At 22.0% G+C, this 16693-nt stretch overlaps 2 protein-coding genes across 4 annotated transcripts in view; one reads left to right on the top strand and one right to left on the bottom strand.

The window, feature by feature from the left end:
- Window positions 1–562: 562 nt before the first annotated feature.
- On the bottom strand, window positions 563–2964 carry LOC122502462 (40S ribosomal protein S17). Its single transcript, XM_043612527.1, has 3 exons — window positions 2866–2964; window positions 2381–2532; window positions 563–907 (listed from the first exon to the last, which is right to left on the bottom strand). The coding sequence occupies exons 1-3, from the start codon at window positions 2866–2868 to the stop codon at window positions 661–663; spliced, it is 402 nt and encodes a 133-aa protein (XP_043468462.1). The 5' UTR covers window positions 2869–2964; the 3' UTR covers window positions 563–660.
- Window positions 2965–3084: 120 nt separating this feature from the next.
- Window positions 3085–16693, top strand: part of LOC122502460 (furin-like protease 2) — a 381086-nt gene continuing 367477 nt past the window's right edge. For 2 of the 3 annotated variants that reach the window (XM_043612526.1, XM_043612524.1), the window contains exons 1-2: window positions 3085–3272; window positions 7423–7518. The gene's annotated coding sequence lies outside the window, so the exon portion shown is untranslated. Of the gene's footprint in view, window positions 3273–7422; window positions 7519–15126; window positions 15543–16693 lie in introns of those variants that run through there. The other variant, XM_043612525.1, reaches the window with a different exon arrangement.

Genomic DNA, 16693 nt, shown 5'->3' with positions numbered 1-16693 from the left:
GCAAATATTGACAGAAACAAAAAATGAATCTTAAATTTCTAACGAGAAATAAATTCATTTGTGCCTCGAATTTATTAGACAATAAAGAAAAAAGATATTTTTTTGTTTTCAAATTCGAAAGTTCCTCATTATTCTAAAAATAGAAAATCGAAACTAAAAATCTAAAAAAAAGAGAATTAAAAGCAAACGAAATCAATATTTTGCACAGAAATTAAGATATTTTCAAATATAAATTTAAAAATAAAAAATTAGTTTAAAAGTATTAGTGAAAAAAATATATTTGTGGAGAAAAAAAAATGTTTAAAAACAAGGAAACGAAAGTAAAATAAAAATTTCGATGTCTGTGATAACTGTAAAATAAAATATTAAATGTTGAAAATTTAAAAATGCATTGAAACTGAAATAGAAACGAAATTAAATCGCTATTTAATCAAAAGGAATTAAAAATTGAAATTAAAAGAAAAACTATTTAAACTTAATGTATGTGAAAAAGAAAGAGATGATTTTCAAAAATAAAAATCATATGGTTAATATTAAAACAATGAAGAAAAAGGTTCTCATATTGCCCGTTTACGTTTTTTTATTAATAAAAAAGCGAGACTGACATCTTTCTCAATTTTATGTTTTTGTTTTTATGTACGTGAAAAGAATGTATGCTAATTAATTTCGCCTGTTTGGATACGAATGATGTGCTGCAGGTTGAATTAATTGAAGGCCAGGAATGTTGTTCATCTCCAGGAGTTTCAACATTTCCTTAGTCTCGGCATCAACCTCAATGATGTCGCTCTCCAAGGCAGAAATCTCTGGAACATAATTGTCCCTTCTTTCACGTTCTTCCTCCTGAAGTTTTATGGAAATGCCACGAACTTGACAGTGGCGAAGTCTCTTCATAAGGTGAGTCACGAATCTAAAAAAAATTATTTTTTAATTACTGTTCAATTCTAACAGAGAAAAAATCCGATATTTTTAATTATATCAAGAAAATAATTTAAATATTCTAAAAAATTATTTTTAAGTCAATTTTTTCAGAGGAATTCAATGGTTAAAGAATAAAATAGTTGAGAAAATATTTTAACCCTTTTTGAATTTTTATTTTACTGTAAAAATTGATGGATTTTGAAATCCATGCGTAATTTTGTAGAAAATTTGTTTTTGAATCCAGAAAAAAATTGCCAAATAATTCATAATTTTTTAAAGTATTTTTTTAAAAATAAAATTTTGTTTTTAGACTGAAAATGCTTATTATTGAATTTTTTTATTTGAAATTTTTTTTGTTTATTTTTCTTACTAATTTTAGACCATAATTTTATATTTTTTTCTTTTTGTAAAAATTATTATCTGAAATTAATTACAAAAATAAATAAATGAATTTTTAAATAAAAAAATTAAATTTTTATTTTTTTTATTGTATTTTTAGCATTTTTAGCCTAAAAACAAAGATTTTTTTTTAAAAAATGCTTCAAAAATTATGAAAATCAATTTTTTCATTTAGAGAAATTTTTTCTGGATTTAAAAAACAGATGAAAATTAAATATGGATTTCAAAATCTACCAATTTTTAGGTAAAATAAAAATTTAAAATTGGTTAAAATATTTTCTGACCATTGAATTCGTCACAAAAAATTACTTTAAAAATAATTTTGTGGAATATTTAAATTATTTGCCTGATACAAGTTAAAAATATTTGTGCTTAAAATACGTAAAAATTAAATAAAAAAGAATCTAGGCAAAGAGAAGACAATTTAGAAATTAAATAATTTCAGAGCTAATGAATATTTTTAATTACAAATAAAAAATATTCTTTAATTAATTTAAATGATTTAAATACAAAACCTCAAAAACTGATTTCGAAATGAATAACTAAATTTTTTATAACAATAATAGTTATTTTTTTATAACAAAAATAATTAAATTCCTTTTTTTTTTATTTTAAATAAAAATTGAAACGAAACTTTCAAGTTTTGTAATTTTAGATTTTCTTAGATTTTAAATTTAAATAAAACTAAAGTCATAAATTTATTAAAAATAAATAATTATTATTAATTATAATTAACCCTTTACACAAGTAAATTTTGATTTATTTATGAATAAATTAGAAAATTAATTTCATATTCAGATCTTAGTTTTGAGGTTAGAAAATTCATAAATTATTTTCCTTCGCTAAAACAATCTTAATTATTATTATTATTATTTTAATATTGATAAATATTATTTCCAAATTTTTAATATTTCGCTTTCTTTAAAATAATTAAAAAAATGAAAATTTGTAAAGAAAAATTGTGAAATAATGAACGAATTTTCGATTCGTTTTTTAGTCACATAATTGTTTCTAAAGTGATAAAGATTTGCACAAAATAAAAAAGCAATAAATAAAAACTCACCCAGCAATTTTGTTCTTGAGGGGTTTGCTAGGAATAATAGCAATTTCCTCGCATATTCTCTTATTCGTGTGGAAATCGAGTGTCAGACGAGTGTAATACTTCTCGATGATGACTCGAGCTGCCTTTTTGATAGTCTTTGTCCTAACGCGACCCTGGAAATTAAAAAGAAATGTGTAAACTTTTCAAAATTCTTCCTAAATATTATTTAGAAATACAATTTCACAGTTTATTTTTATATAAAAAAAAACACAAAAAAAATAGAAAATCAATTTTGTGAACTGGCACTGAAAAACATAACCTCAAAACCTCGCGAAACAAATTAGTGAAAAATGGTTTAAGTATAAAATAATTTTTAGCACAATATTATATTGAGAATAACAAGAATAATGTAGCGATAACGTGTGAATTGAAATAATAAATAATTTTCAACGGATCACGAAGATTTAAACAGATTTTTTTCATAAAAGTGAAAAAATTGTACACACCATTTTGGCAGATTAACCGGAAAAGGCACGACAGCGTTGTAAAGCAACTAGCGCTCCTATCACTTCCGCTTTTTTCCGTAAGCTTGAAAAATGAAAAATACCCAATGTCGGTAAAAAAGAAATTGATATTTCCTGTCGGTAATAGTTACCATCTCGGCTAGTAGTTTCCAATTCCCGCCGTCAGAGGCGCCATTGCTTAGTGCAGTTTTGGAGGGAAAACGATCATTTGTCATCGACAATTCGTACAGTCAACAATTAATCTACTGTTAATTATAGTATGTTAATTAGAAAAAGTTAAGTGTCAATTGTCAATTCTTAGAACTGGTACTGTAAAGAAGGATGAATACCAAACTTGAGCCGAGTGTTTAGACTATTTATTCCCTTTTTTGCATCGTTTTGATAAAATAGTAAGTATGCGAGAATTAATTAAGATTTACACATTTTCAAATAGTTTTTAAATTAATTTTAGCCTTTTGATACTAATCTGTGAAAATATTAAATATGCTGATATTAAATAACTGCTGATAATTATTTTGCTCGAAGTTTCAGTTTGATTGCGTTAAATTTTGTTATTAAATATTTAAACTAAAATTGATATTCTATTTCGAGTGTAAAAAAACAAAAAGTTTGAAATTACTGCGAAAAAGAAAATTAATTTCTCTTCTTTACCATTGTTTTTAAGGTTAAGTTGACAAATTTTTTCAACTGTGATTATTTAATACATGTTTTACAGGTTAACCTAAAAAGTTTATAGATTTCAGTTATTTGGGTTATTTGATTTCTTTTAGAATCTTTTTTTAGTGATATAATTACAATAAATGAATAATTAGCAAACAAATAAGTAGATTTTAAATATTTTAAATTTTAAATATGAATTTTATCGAAACTAAATAAAAGAAAAAAAATAATCAATAAATTAATAAACATACACCCAGAGAAAAAATATATTTAACTCAGAACCAACTAGACTTTTTATTTGTTTCAAATAAATTTTTTTTGTTTTAAATAAATTTTTTCTCTGGGTGTAAAAATAAATAAGATAAAATTATAGTAAAAATTTAAAAATAATAAAGAATCAATAAGTAATTAATAATTAATAAAATTATTAATGGCATTTTAATTAAATTTGAAAATTAATTAACAAATAAAAAAAATAAATAAAATGAACAAACAATAGAAATAAAGAAAATAAGTAAATAATATAGTATAATAAGATAATGAGAAATATACTGGAAAAAATGTATTTAATTCAATTAATTCGAATTATTTTTAAAATATATACTTGGTTCAACTAATTTTTATTTGAATTTAAAAAATATATATTTGATTCAAATAACTTGAATTATTTGAATTATAATGATTTCAACGCAAATAAATCTTAATTGAATCTAATAAATGAATTTATTTAACACAAATAATAACTTATTTGAAACTGATAATTTATTTATTTCACTCAAATATTTACATTTTTTATACAAATAAAAATTACTTGGCACAATTAATTTATTTTATGATTAAAAGTAAGCTTAACTATTTGATACAAATAATGTACTATATTTAATTTTAATATTCTAATCAAAATTCTAATTAAATAAATAATTTATAAAAACAAATAAAAAATACTTAAATCAAGTAAATAATTTATTTGAAACAAAAATAGTATGATTTTTCGATACAACTCGTTTATTGATTCCATTTAAATATTTATAAATAAATTAAATAATAATAATTAAATAAATAAGAATATAATAATTAAATAAGAGTTATTCGACACAATGAAATTATGTTATTGATTCAAATAAACTAAATTATTTCACACAGAAAACACGTATTATTTAATATTATATTATTTGATACGATAAAATAAAATACTTGAGTCCAGTAAATATTTACTTAGTTCAAATAAATATTTAATATGGATAATAGACAATTAAACCATTTAATTGAATTAAATAATTTGTATTTGATACAAATAAATTTTTTTTCAGTGTTTAAATATATACTTTATAATAATTTATAATATTTGTAATTATTTGACGTCATTTTATTATTATTATTGTTATACATTTAAATATTTATTAAAAAATAATTTATAATTGGACTAATCATGAAATAATCATGAGTTTTAATATATTTAATATAAAGAAATATATAATTCAAAAGGTAAATTAATGAGTAAAAGAACTAAATTTAAAAAGCCAATATATTATTAATAAATTTTGTTTATAAATTAATTTACATTTTAAGCATTAAATAATTATGAATTTTAATAAAATATTGAATTTAAAGAAATATATCATTCAAAAAGATTAAAAAGTAAAAGGAATAAATTTAAAAAGCCAATATTTTTTAAAATTAATTTAATGTGTGTTCCTAATATAATACATATTTTTATATAAACATAAACAGAAAAGTTTACTTAAAAAAGAATAATACATTTAATAATTGCCGCGTGCTCCTCTTTCTTTATTATAAATACACGATTTTTTAATTGTTTTGTATTAAAATTTTACAATGGAAAAGAATATTTTTTTTACATTATAAATTTTTATTGTAAAGTATACATGATTATAAGTATAATAAATACATTATTGTTTATTAATAATTATAAAGAAATAAAGAAAGATGGCACAAACAGCTTTCTTTTGATCTCTCACTATCGTCGTTTCGTATTTATTTTCATATTTTATAAACAATTTTTTTTGTTCTCAACGCTTATCTTTGCGAATTTTTAAAAAAATCTGGAATTAAAATTTAACTCAAGTCACGATTGTTTAATATTCTTGATGAATTCATTCTGATTGCGTGAAACACGTGTACTTGTCATAATTGGATATTTCTTATTAGTAAAATATTATAAATAATCTACTTTTTCTATCATTTATCTTATGTTTATAATTATGTCTATATCTCCCACCTTATCTTTCGTTACCTTTACGCACTTCATTAAGAAGAAATGTGTTTCACAAAAATTCAATTTCGTTCAAAAATTTTTAAATATTCTCGTCAAAACTTCAATTATAATATAGAAATATTAAAATTCTTCTCCGAAATTAAATTATTTTCAAAAATTTGAATACAATTCTTGACAAAATTTCAATTATTTTTCAAAAATTTTCCTCCATTAAATGATTTTTAATATTTATTATATTTATAAAATAATTTTCCAAAAGAATTCAATTATTTAAAAAAAATTTGGTAAAACTATGCAAACATTTAATTATTTTCATAATATAATAAAAATTTCACAGGAATTCAATTATTTACAAATTTTTTATAAATTTCTTCGCAATAATTCAATTATTTACATTAATAATAAAATTTTTACACATATTCAATTATTTTCGTAAATATTAAAGTTCTTCTTAGGAACTCAATTATTTTCATAAATAATAAAATTCATCGCAGAATTTCAATTATTTTTAATACAATTTTAATACAATTCTTGACAAAAATTCAATTATTTTTCAAAAATTTTCGACTCTATTAAATGATTGTCAATATTTATTATTTTAATAAAATTTTCCAAAAGAATTCAATTATTTAAAAAAAATTTGGTAAAACTATGCAAACATTTAATTATTTTCATAATATAATAAAAATTTCACAGGAATTCAATTATTTACAAATTTTTTATAAATTTCTTCGCAATAATTCAATTATTTTCATTAATAATAAAATTTTTACACATATTCAATTATTTTCGTAAATACTAAAATTCTTTTTAGGAACTCAATTATAAATAATAAAACCCATCGCTGAATTTCAATTATTTTTAATACAATTTTAATCGAATTTCTCGAAAAATGTAATTATTACTCTTAAAAATTTTAATAAAATTCCTCCAAAGAATTTAATTATTCAAAAATTTGATGATAAAATTCTCTATGAGAATTGAATTTTAAGAAACATTTAATTATTGAATAGATTATTTTTTTTTGTATTTAAATAATTGAATTCTCGAAGAATTTTCTAATAAAAATTGATTTAAAAATGAAAAGTTTAATTGCGGATTTTTTTTTTTGAAATAATTTGAAGTCTTTATTTTCTAATATAAATTTAATTGTATTTGAAAATTGTCAAAGAACTTTTTCGAAAATTATTAAAAATAATTGATTGAAAGAAGAATTTTAGTTAAAAATTCTTGAAAATAATAATTTAATATTGAAATGATGAAAATATTTTTGAAGAAGTAAAATATTCTTATAATATATGAAATAATGATTTTATCAATTTGCCATCTTTAATTATTAAAAAACATGAAGAAATCGATCACTCCGAGTCCAAGACTCGGAGTTATCGATTTCTTCATGTTTTATAGTTATGAAAAAATTTTTCTTACAGTTTATTTGCAATACTTTTTTTTATAAGTAAACAATAATTTTCTTAAAAAATGTATTTTATTCTTATTGTTGAAATAAATTTTTCTTCTATATATGTATATTATATAGATATATACATTTTCTCCCAAACTGTTAAAAGTGGGAGGAGTTACAGATAAAACCTATACCGCATTTTCTTCAAGTGTACAATAACAGATATTGTTGTTTTTTTCAGAAGGCGTTACTTGCTTAGATAAACATCACCTTTATCATTCCAACCAACCTGTTAGAAGTTACACTACTTAAACACCAATAAAGATTCCGAATCCTGGTGAGTAAATATACTTTTTATACAATTTAAATTATTTCAAATTATTTCAAAAATATTTCTTATCTTTTTTCTATTTCTAATATTTTATAACAAAATTATTTTCTTTATAAATATAAAAAAAATAATTATATCTATGGAGCATTCTACGCGTAGCGAAAAATCCAAAACTTCTAATAAAAAAAAAACTACTTTTAAAATTATAAATCATAGTTTAATGCATTTTAATGGAAATAGTTCCATTAAAATATGCATTAAAACACGATTTATAATAATTTTTTGGCTTCTTAGGTCTTTCTTTGGTCTTTCGTCATATCGCGTCACATTGGTTATTCAAATATCGAAATTTATTATTATTAAATAATTTTAATTATTAACTTGAAATTAAAATATTTGCCTTCTCCTGGGAATCGAACTCAGAACCTTCAGTACTGTAGACTTGGACTCTAACCACTAACCTAAGCTCACATTATAATTTCGTTGCAAAATTCCATACTTTGCGTAGAATGCTCCTTATAACAATTAAGATTTATAAAAAAGAAAATAGTCCGGATAATAGAATTTGTAATAAACCACACCCTCCCCTAGCAGCCTTACACCCTTTAAACAAATGAAAAATGCAAAAAATTGAAAGATTGTCTAAAACTTTTCAATGTTGTAAATTGTAATATTATATCTCTCAGTATTTACCGTACTATAACTGCTTCATTTATTGTATAATAACAAAAGGACAGGTTTCGATGGAGAAACATAGTTAGCGCCCTTGAAATCCTTTCGATGAACTCACTGAGAGTATATTATCACTTTCTATACAACTGTATACACACATATACATGTGTACTTTATACAAGTATTAGATCTACCTAAATTACTTAATTTTTTAAATATTTAAACAAATTTTTTGTTTTATTATTAAATAAGAAAATACATAATATTGAAGTGATTTTTTTTATATAATTGAAAAATCTTGATTTTTCATTTTAAATCGATTTTTGTTTTATTAAATTTTCACTTAATCAAAATTATTGCTCAATGTTGAGAGTTTACACTATACTTGAAATTCGCTAATACTAGAAATCAAAAAACTATTCTCAAAAATTATAATCAAATTCTTTAAACCGATTCAATTATTTTTAAAAAAATATTCAAAAATCAATTAATTTTAATTTTATTTTTGATGTTTTGGTTGTTTGGATTTAGAAAATTTAGTTAAGATGTAATTTTGTTTAAAATAAATCCATGCGGTCTTAGTAAATAAAAATAATTTATTTATTAGCTCTCGCTCGCTGACAGCAAGCCTCTTCAGATAATTTACATTTATTTAATAAATAAATTATTTTTATTTACTAAGACCATGGATTTATTTTAAACAAAATTACATCTTAATTAATTTTAATATCTAGTATTTTCATAAAATTTCGCAAAAGAATTTAACATTTTTCATGGAAATTCAATTAATTAATCGAAAAATTCAATTATTTTAAAAATATGTTTTTTTTAAATTCTTAGGAAGAATTCAATTATTTACAAAAACATTAGAATTTTTCACAGGAATTCAATTATTTTCAAATATTTTAATAAAATTGTTCGAAAGAAATCAATTATTTTAAATACAATTTTAATTAAATTTTTTTTGAAATAATTTAATTATTCTTTTAGACTTTAATAAAATTCTTCCCAAGAATTTAATTATTTACATAAATAATTCTTGGAAAGAATTCAATTATTTCAAAAAATAAGAAAATTATTCCCGAAAATTCAATTATTTTGAGGCATTTTAATAAAATTCTTTGCGAAATTTAATTATTCTCATAAATAACAATATTCATCCCAAGAATTCAATTATTTTTAAAAATAATAAATTTTTTCATGGAGATTCAATCATTATAAAAAATTCTAATAAAGTCGTTTGCAAGAATTCAATTATTTTCATAAATAAATAAAATGCTTTTTAGGAATTCAATTATTTTCAAAAATGTTTGTAAAATTCTTCGAAACAATTCAATTATTTTCGTAAAAAATAAAATTCTACGAAGCAATTCAATTATTAAGAAATTTTAATAAAATTCTTCCCAAGAATTCAATTCTTTTAAAAAATAAACATTTTCACAGGAATTCAATTATTTAAAAAAAAATTTTTTTAATTCGCTTTGTCAGATTTCAATTATTTTCAATTTTTTAATAAAATTTCTCAATAGGAATTCAATTATTTTCACAAATAATATTCTTCACAGAAATTCAATTCTTTAGAACATTTTTTTTTATAAAATTCTATGCAAGAATTCAATTATTTTAAAAAATGTTGATAAAATGCTTTATAAACTTGAAAAATTATAATAAAATTGATCATAGAATACAATTATTTTCGTAAAATATAACATTCTTCCTAGGAATACAATTATTGTGAAAAATGTTTATAAAAATCTTCGAAACAATTCAATTATTTTCGTAAAAAATAAAATTCTACGAAGCAATTCAATTATTAAGAAATTTTAATAAAATTTTTCCCAAAAATTCAATTCTTTTCAAAAATAAATATTTTCACAAGAATTCAATTATTTTTAAAAGTGATAAATTTTTTCTTGGAAATAAGAAAAAAAAAAAAATTTAATAAAATGCACACGGACATTCAATTATTCTCAAAGATTTTAATATAATTCTTTGTAAAATTTAATTATTTTTAAAAACTTTTCGTAATTCAATGATTTTCAATATCTACTATTTTCCAAAAAATTTCTAAACAGAATTTAATTATTTAAAAAATGTTTTGAAAAAATCTTCGTAAGAATTCAATTCTTTCCATGAATAATAACAATTTCTCATGACTTCAATTATTTACATTAGAATTTGCATAAAAATTGTCAAAAGAAATCAAGTCTTTAAAAAATTTTATAAAATTCTTCACAAGAATTAAATTATTTTTAGAAATATTCTAATTCTTTCATGAATAATAAAATTTCGTTGCGGGAATTCAATTTATTAGCAGGAGAAGAAAGAAGTAAATTTTTTTTTTTATGAAAATTAGGAAAAAGTCAGGAAAATAAAAAATATGGAATGGAATTTTTGTCACTTTTGTGAAGTTTCTAAAACGAGTTTTTTTGGTCGTCAAGTTTAATTTTTCGATAGCTACTTTTTTACTCCTTTTTTTAAAATTAATTATCGACTGCGAGGTCTGCAATTTTGACTGTTTTTAATGATTTTTAACAAAATTTTAATTTAAAATTAAAAAATGTTTTTATTTTGTCACCGTATAAAGATCTTTATACAGAAGAAAAAATTTGTTGCTCGTTTTTGTCAGAATTTTTATTAATTTTTCACTGAAATTTCATAAGTATTGACCTGGAAAAGCCTTTGTTTGTTTTTTTTAAATATAAAATTTGTTAGGGTGTGCGAGCGAGTGTAGACGAATTTATCGAAAGAAAGTATTTATTAAATGTATATTGAGATTAACAAATTACAAGGAATGTAATTAAACACGAAGTGAATGAATGAACTGATTGAAAGATTCTTTTAATGTGTGAGTGTTTTAAGTGAAAGTAAAAGAAAGGCGATTAAAGCGCCACACTGAATCTGAATATTAAAGTTCTGAGTAAAAATGTCGTAAGAGCGCGAATTACAATTCCCAACAAAATTTGTTCATGAATAGATTTTATTAAATTAAAATGTGGACGTGGTTATATAAATAAATTCCATATAAAATAAAAAAATAAAAATGATTAAAGTAAAACTAATAAAAAAAAAATATTGCAGAAATATTTTCACTATATTTATTAACAATGTATTCATTTCGTATTGAAAATTCATATAAATGCAAAGTAAATTAATAAAAATTCTGTAAAAAAAAAAAAATTTATAAAATAAAAATACAGTAAAGAATATAAGAGATATTTTGATGAATATCATGAAAGTTCGTTTAAACAACAATTTTGACTAATATGAAAATTCAAAAATTTATGTGACATTTGATGAAATAAAAATTTTCAATTTAATGAACATTGAACAATTGTTGTTTTTGCACATAACATGATAATGCAGATTAGTATTTACTTATACGGTTTGTTTTTATTTACATACACTGGGAATGTGTTTATTTTGATCTTTTTATATATAAACTCAACATTCACGAGCGCTACTATTCCATATAGATACGCGACAAAATTGTATCTTGTGTGTCAATAATCGTGATTCAATGTTGTCCTTAATAGTAATTTAGCTTTATAACACGATATTTATAGTATTAGTGCGTATATTTTGTTTTTTTGTTATTTTTTTTAAGAGAGTGACAGGATTTATTGTAATTGTATGAAGGCAAGGTAGTTATTACAGTTAGGAAATTGGTGCAAATAGGAAAGAAAATTGAGTACGCGAGACTGAGAAAGGGAGATGGAGAATATTGAGTATTAGTTGGCGAAAAGGTGAAAGAGAAGGGCAAATTGGAATTGACCGTAGAATTATAATTCGTGCCCACTTATTATAAAAAGCGTGATCAATAAAAATTCGAAATGTTACGAAAGTATTTAAAGTTCTGTTTATACGAATGTTTATAAACAAATATATTTCATATCTTCTTTATGCATATATAATATAAATTAATTATAAAAGTTAAAAAAAAATAATTTTTTCTCTTTCTATTCGGGGAATTTATAATTTTATGTTTCGAGAAAATAATTATAGTTCTTGTCATCAATTAGTTTTTTATTAACTCTCATTAGAATGTATAATTATTAGAATTAGGTTTTTTTTAAAATATTTGTTTAATGCTAATGTAAGTTGGAAAATATTTCTCTATTACAGGGTTGCCACAAGTCAGGAAAGTCAGGAAAATTAGAATTGGTCAGGGAAATCAGGGAAAAATCAGGAATTTTTATTTAAAGCACTGGAAAAAATTAAATTTTTAAAAATTTTTAAGAAAATTATGAATTTTTGTGTCCTTTTTGTTTGCCTTATAAACTATGAAATTGAAAAGAATCTTCGCATCAATTCAATTATTTTTAATTTTTTAATTAAGTTTCTCCAAAGAATTCAAATATATTTAAAGAATTAAAAAAAAAAAAAAATAGTTCTGAGAAATTCAATTATTTCGAAAAATTTAAATAAAATTCTTTTAAAAATTCTATTATTTAAAAAAATTTTGACAAAATTCTTTACAAGACTTACTAAAATTGCAATTTTAATAAAATTTCCCTATACAATTAAATTATTTTTAATACAATTCTTCTTAAGAATTCAATTATTTTCATAAATAATAAAATTTTTCTTGAGAATTCAATTATATTAAAAAATTTTGATAAAATGCTTTATAAATTTGAAAAATTATAATAAAATTGATCATAGAATACAATAATTTTCGTGAAATATAACATTCTTCCTAGAAATACAATTATTGTTAAAAATGTTTGTAAAAATCTTCGAAACAATTCAATTATTTTTGGGAGCGTTCATAAATGATGTCACGCAATTTTTAGAGATTTTAGACCTCCCTCCCTCCCCCCTGTCACGCAATTTCATGCAATTTCACATGTAAAAATACCCCCCCCCCCACCCTCAAAAACGTGACATCATTTGTGAAAGCTCCCTTTCGTAAAAAATAAAATTCTTCGAAGCAATTCAATTATTAGGAAATTTTAATAAAATTCTTTCCAACAAATTAATTATTTTCAAAAATAAACATTTTCACATGAATTCAATTATTCAAAAAAAATTTTTTTTTTATTCTTTGTCAGATTTCAATTATTTTCAATTTTTTAATGAAATTTCTTAATAGGAATTCAATTATTTTCATAAAAAGAATTCTTCACATTCAATTCTTTAAAACATTTTTTGATAAAATTCTTAGCAAGAAATCAATTATTTTCATAAATAATAAAATTTTTCTTGAGAATTCAATTATTTAAAAAAATTTTGATAAAATGCTTTATAAATTTAAAAAATTATAATAAAATTCATCATAGAATACAATTATTGTCAAAAATGTTTGTAAAAATTTTCGAAACAATTCAATTATTTTCGTACAAAGTAAAATTCTTCGAAGCAATTCAATTATTAAGAAATTTTAATAAAATTCTTTTCAAGAATTTAATTATTTTCAAAAATAAACATTTTTACATGAATTCAATTATTCAAAGAAAATTTTTTTTTTATTCTTTGTCAGATTTCAATTATTTTCAATTTTTTAATGAAATTTTTCAATAGGGATTCAATTATTTTCACAAATAAAATTCTTCACATTCAATTAATTCAATTGTTTAAAATATTTTTTGATAAAATTCTAAGGAAGAATTGAATTATTTTCATAAATAACAAAACTTATCGCAGAATTTCAATTATTTTTTATACAATTTAAATTTTAAATAAAATGATAGAAAATTGCATTTGTTAGTAAAATTTTTTTTTAAATTCGACAAAAGAATTCAATTATTTTTAAAAATTTTGATAGAAAATTTTTTAAGAAATATTCAATTATTGAATAAATTATTTATTTTTGTATTTAAATAATTATTGAATTCTCGAAAAACGTTCTAATAAAAATTAATTAAAAAATGAATTTCACTCAAAATTTTAAATTACAATTGAATATTAAAAGCATTATAGCGTGAATTTTTAGAAATGCAAATTGAATAATTTTGAAAATGGTTTAAATTAAAATCTTTGATAATTTGAATTTATAGTTACAATATTTTATGATATAAAATAATGATTTTATCACTCTGTCACCATAAATTTATTATAAAATATGAGGAAATCGATCACTCCAATTTCGAGTTTTTAAAGGGTTAAATTCCTAATTTATGACTACAAATACCCTTAAATTTAAAAAAAACCTATTATTTTAAAATAATATTTCTGTTACACATATGAATTTTAGATATATTTTGTCCTATCAAAAAATGGAAATTGTTTACTATTTTTTTTTTTTTTTTTTTTGAATTGAAAAACTATTCAAATCATTTTAGATTTATGTAGAAAAAAGCTTACTTGTAATTATAAAATTTTTTTTAAAATAATGAGTTTTAAAGTTTATTTTCTTTTAGGTAAATGTCGCAGTTTAATCTGGTTTTTACTCTAATTATAACGTTTTAAATTCTATGCGATTTTTAAATAGCAAGTAATTTACCAGTTTCATTTATTAAAATCTGCTTAAATAGAACAATTAGTTAAAATTAACTTCGTTTGTAAATTTAGAATTATAATTAATAGCAGATAAAAATGAGACTTCGTTCATAAGAAGGATATTTTCATCTTAAATAATTCAGGTCGCATTAAAGATTCGTCAGTTAATTTTTCTTCTTAAGGCCATGTGTAACAGGTGTCTATCATTGACTGGCCATTATATTGACCATTAATTCCAAATGCTCATAATACTTTCTCACCCTTTTGTTCAATATAATCACCCTAAAATATTTATCAATTTCCTTTTTCTCACCAATAATGATTATTATAATATTGTCTCAAGTGCAGTCTAAATAACCAATGTCTGTCCCTAAATTAATTTACAATATCTATATAGTAAAGGATAATTGAATAAAAGAGACACGGAAGGGAAAGAAAGCGCACGCGCACATGAATGCAACGTCAGAAGGTAGGGTGATAGTTCAGTTTGTTTATCGCCTTGTTACTCCGTTCGAGTCAGTGTCGCGCTACACTTGGGCTGTAGTAGTTCGGAGGATTTTTTTTCCAATTTTTCAAAATAACATTATATTATTAAAAATAATTAGGAGAAGAAAAAATTCCGCATTTTGACAATTCGTATGTGATACAATCAAAGTTCTTTTTTTTCAAATTAAATGGCGCGAGTGCTGTCGTTAAATACATGTGTGAACGTGTGTTATTAAAAATTTTTTTTTTCAAAATCCAAATTTCGTGCGTGTAAATTTTTTTAATATGTGGACAACTGCAAATAGATAGTTTTTTTTTTCGCGTGTGCCAAAAGAAAATTTTTTTGTTTGTGTTCCATTAATTTTTGTTTTTTGGAGTTAAATATTTTGTGTAGTTGACCTACAAGATCTGATGAACAAAATTTTTCTATGGTACGTTCCTTTTTGGAGTAAATTTTTCTTGAAGTTGTGTTACTTATTTCTTTTTGACATTTATACCATTTGACCGCAAAAATAAAACCATTCTCGCCGGCCCAACCCGCCTCTCATTGTGCGGTTTTCTCTCCTCGTACAGCCTGCTCCGTAAATATATTGATCAAATCTATTCATAAGGTTATGTTCCAATGTGTTGAGTTTTGTTTACTGTAGTCAATTTCTTTTGAAAATGAATTTTTGAAAAGTGATTTTTTTTAAAAACTAGCAAAAAGGTGATTTTGTACCAGTTTGTCAGAAATGATTTTTCTTTCATGCTCCTTTAGTGAAGAATCTACACAAATGTTTAAAATACAAGCTGGAATTTATTTCAAAGGAAACTTGCGTGCTACGGATCATGAGATTCGTGTTTTCGGAAGGAAACGTTGTATAGAATGTTTGAGCGAAACTTGACTGAATAAACGTTGCATACATGCACACGAATCACGTACACACAACACACATCGCTAGACTGTCAGCTGACTCGCGACTGGTCCCAACAAATCCCGCGATCAGCAAGACTTTCACCTTCTCACTCTTAACGAAAACTTGGAAAAAGAATTTTGATCGATTGTTACGGTTCTTTTTTAAATTCTTCTATTTTCATAAATCATCCTCACAAATGATGATCTTTAGAAATTAGGATGACAGTTTTTAAAGTCTTTTGTTTTGCTTTGAAATACTTTGAAGTTGATCTCAAAAAAGAGAGTTGATCTCAATTTTTAAATCTTTTAACAATGTGAAAAATTTTCTGAATGTTCGGACATCTAAAGATGTTTGGATGCTCCGACATTTAAGGATTTTTGGATGCTCCGACATTTAAGGATTTTTGGATGTTCCAACACCTAAGGATGTTTAAATATTTTGACACTTAAAGCAGCATTTCAAATTTACGTTGCTCCAAAAATTTTAGTACAGTTCGGATGTTCCAAACACCTAAGGATGATTGAATATTTTGATATTTAAAGCAGCTTTTAAAATTTACCAGTTGCTCTAAAAATTTTAGCATAGTTTAGCACTAATGCTGCAAGATTCCAATCTTAGGTTAAAATTAGCATCAAATTAGGATCATTGTCAATAATTTTGAGCATTAATTTCGGATTTGGTGAATG

Source organism: Leptopilina heterotoma, unplaced genomic scaffold (assembly GCF_015476425.1).
Source record: "Leptopilina heterotoma isolate Lh14 unplaced genomic scaffold, ASM1547642v1 Lhet_23, whole genome shotgun sequence".
Lineage (NCBI taxonomy): Eukaryota > Metazoa > Arthropoda > Insecta > Hymenoptera > Figitidae > Leptopilina > Leptopilina heterotoma.
The sequence above is the reverse complement of the archived record's forward strand: the minus strand, read 5'-3'. Positions and strand labels throughout refer to the sequence as shown.

Coding starts and splice junctions, on each gene's coding strand:
- LOC122502462 (XM_043612527.1), bottom strand. Junction 908..2,380: donor CTCAAGAACAAAATTGCTGG/GTGAGTTTTTAT, acceptor AATTTTTTTTAG/ATTCGTGACTCACCTTATGA.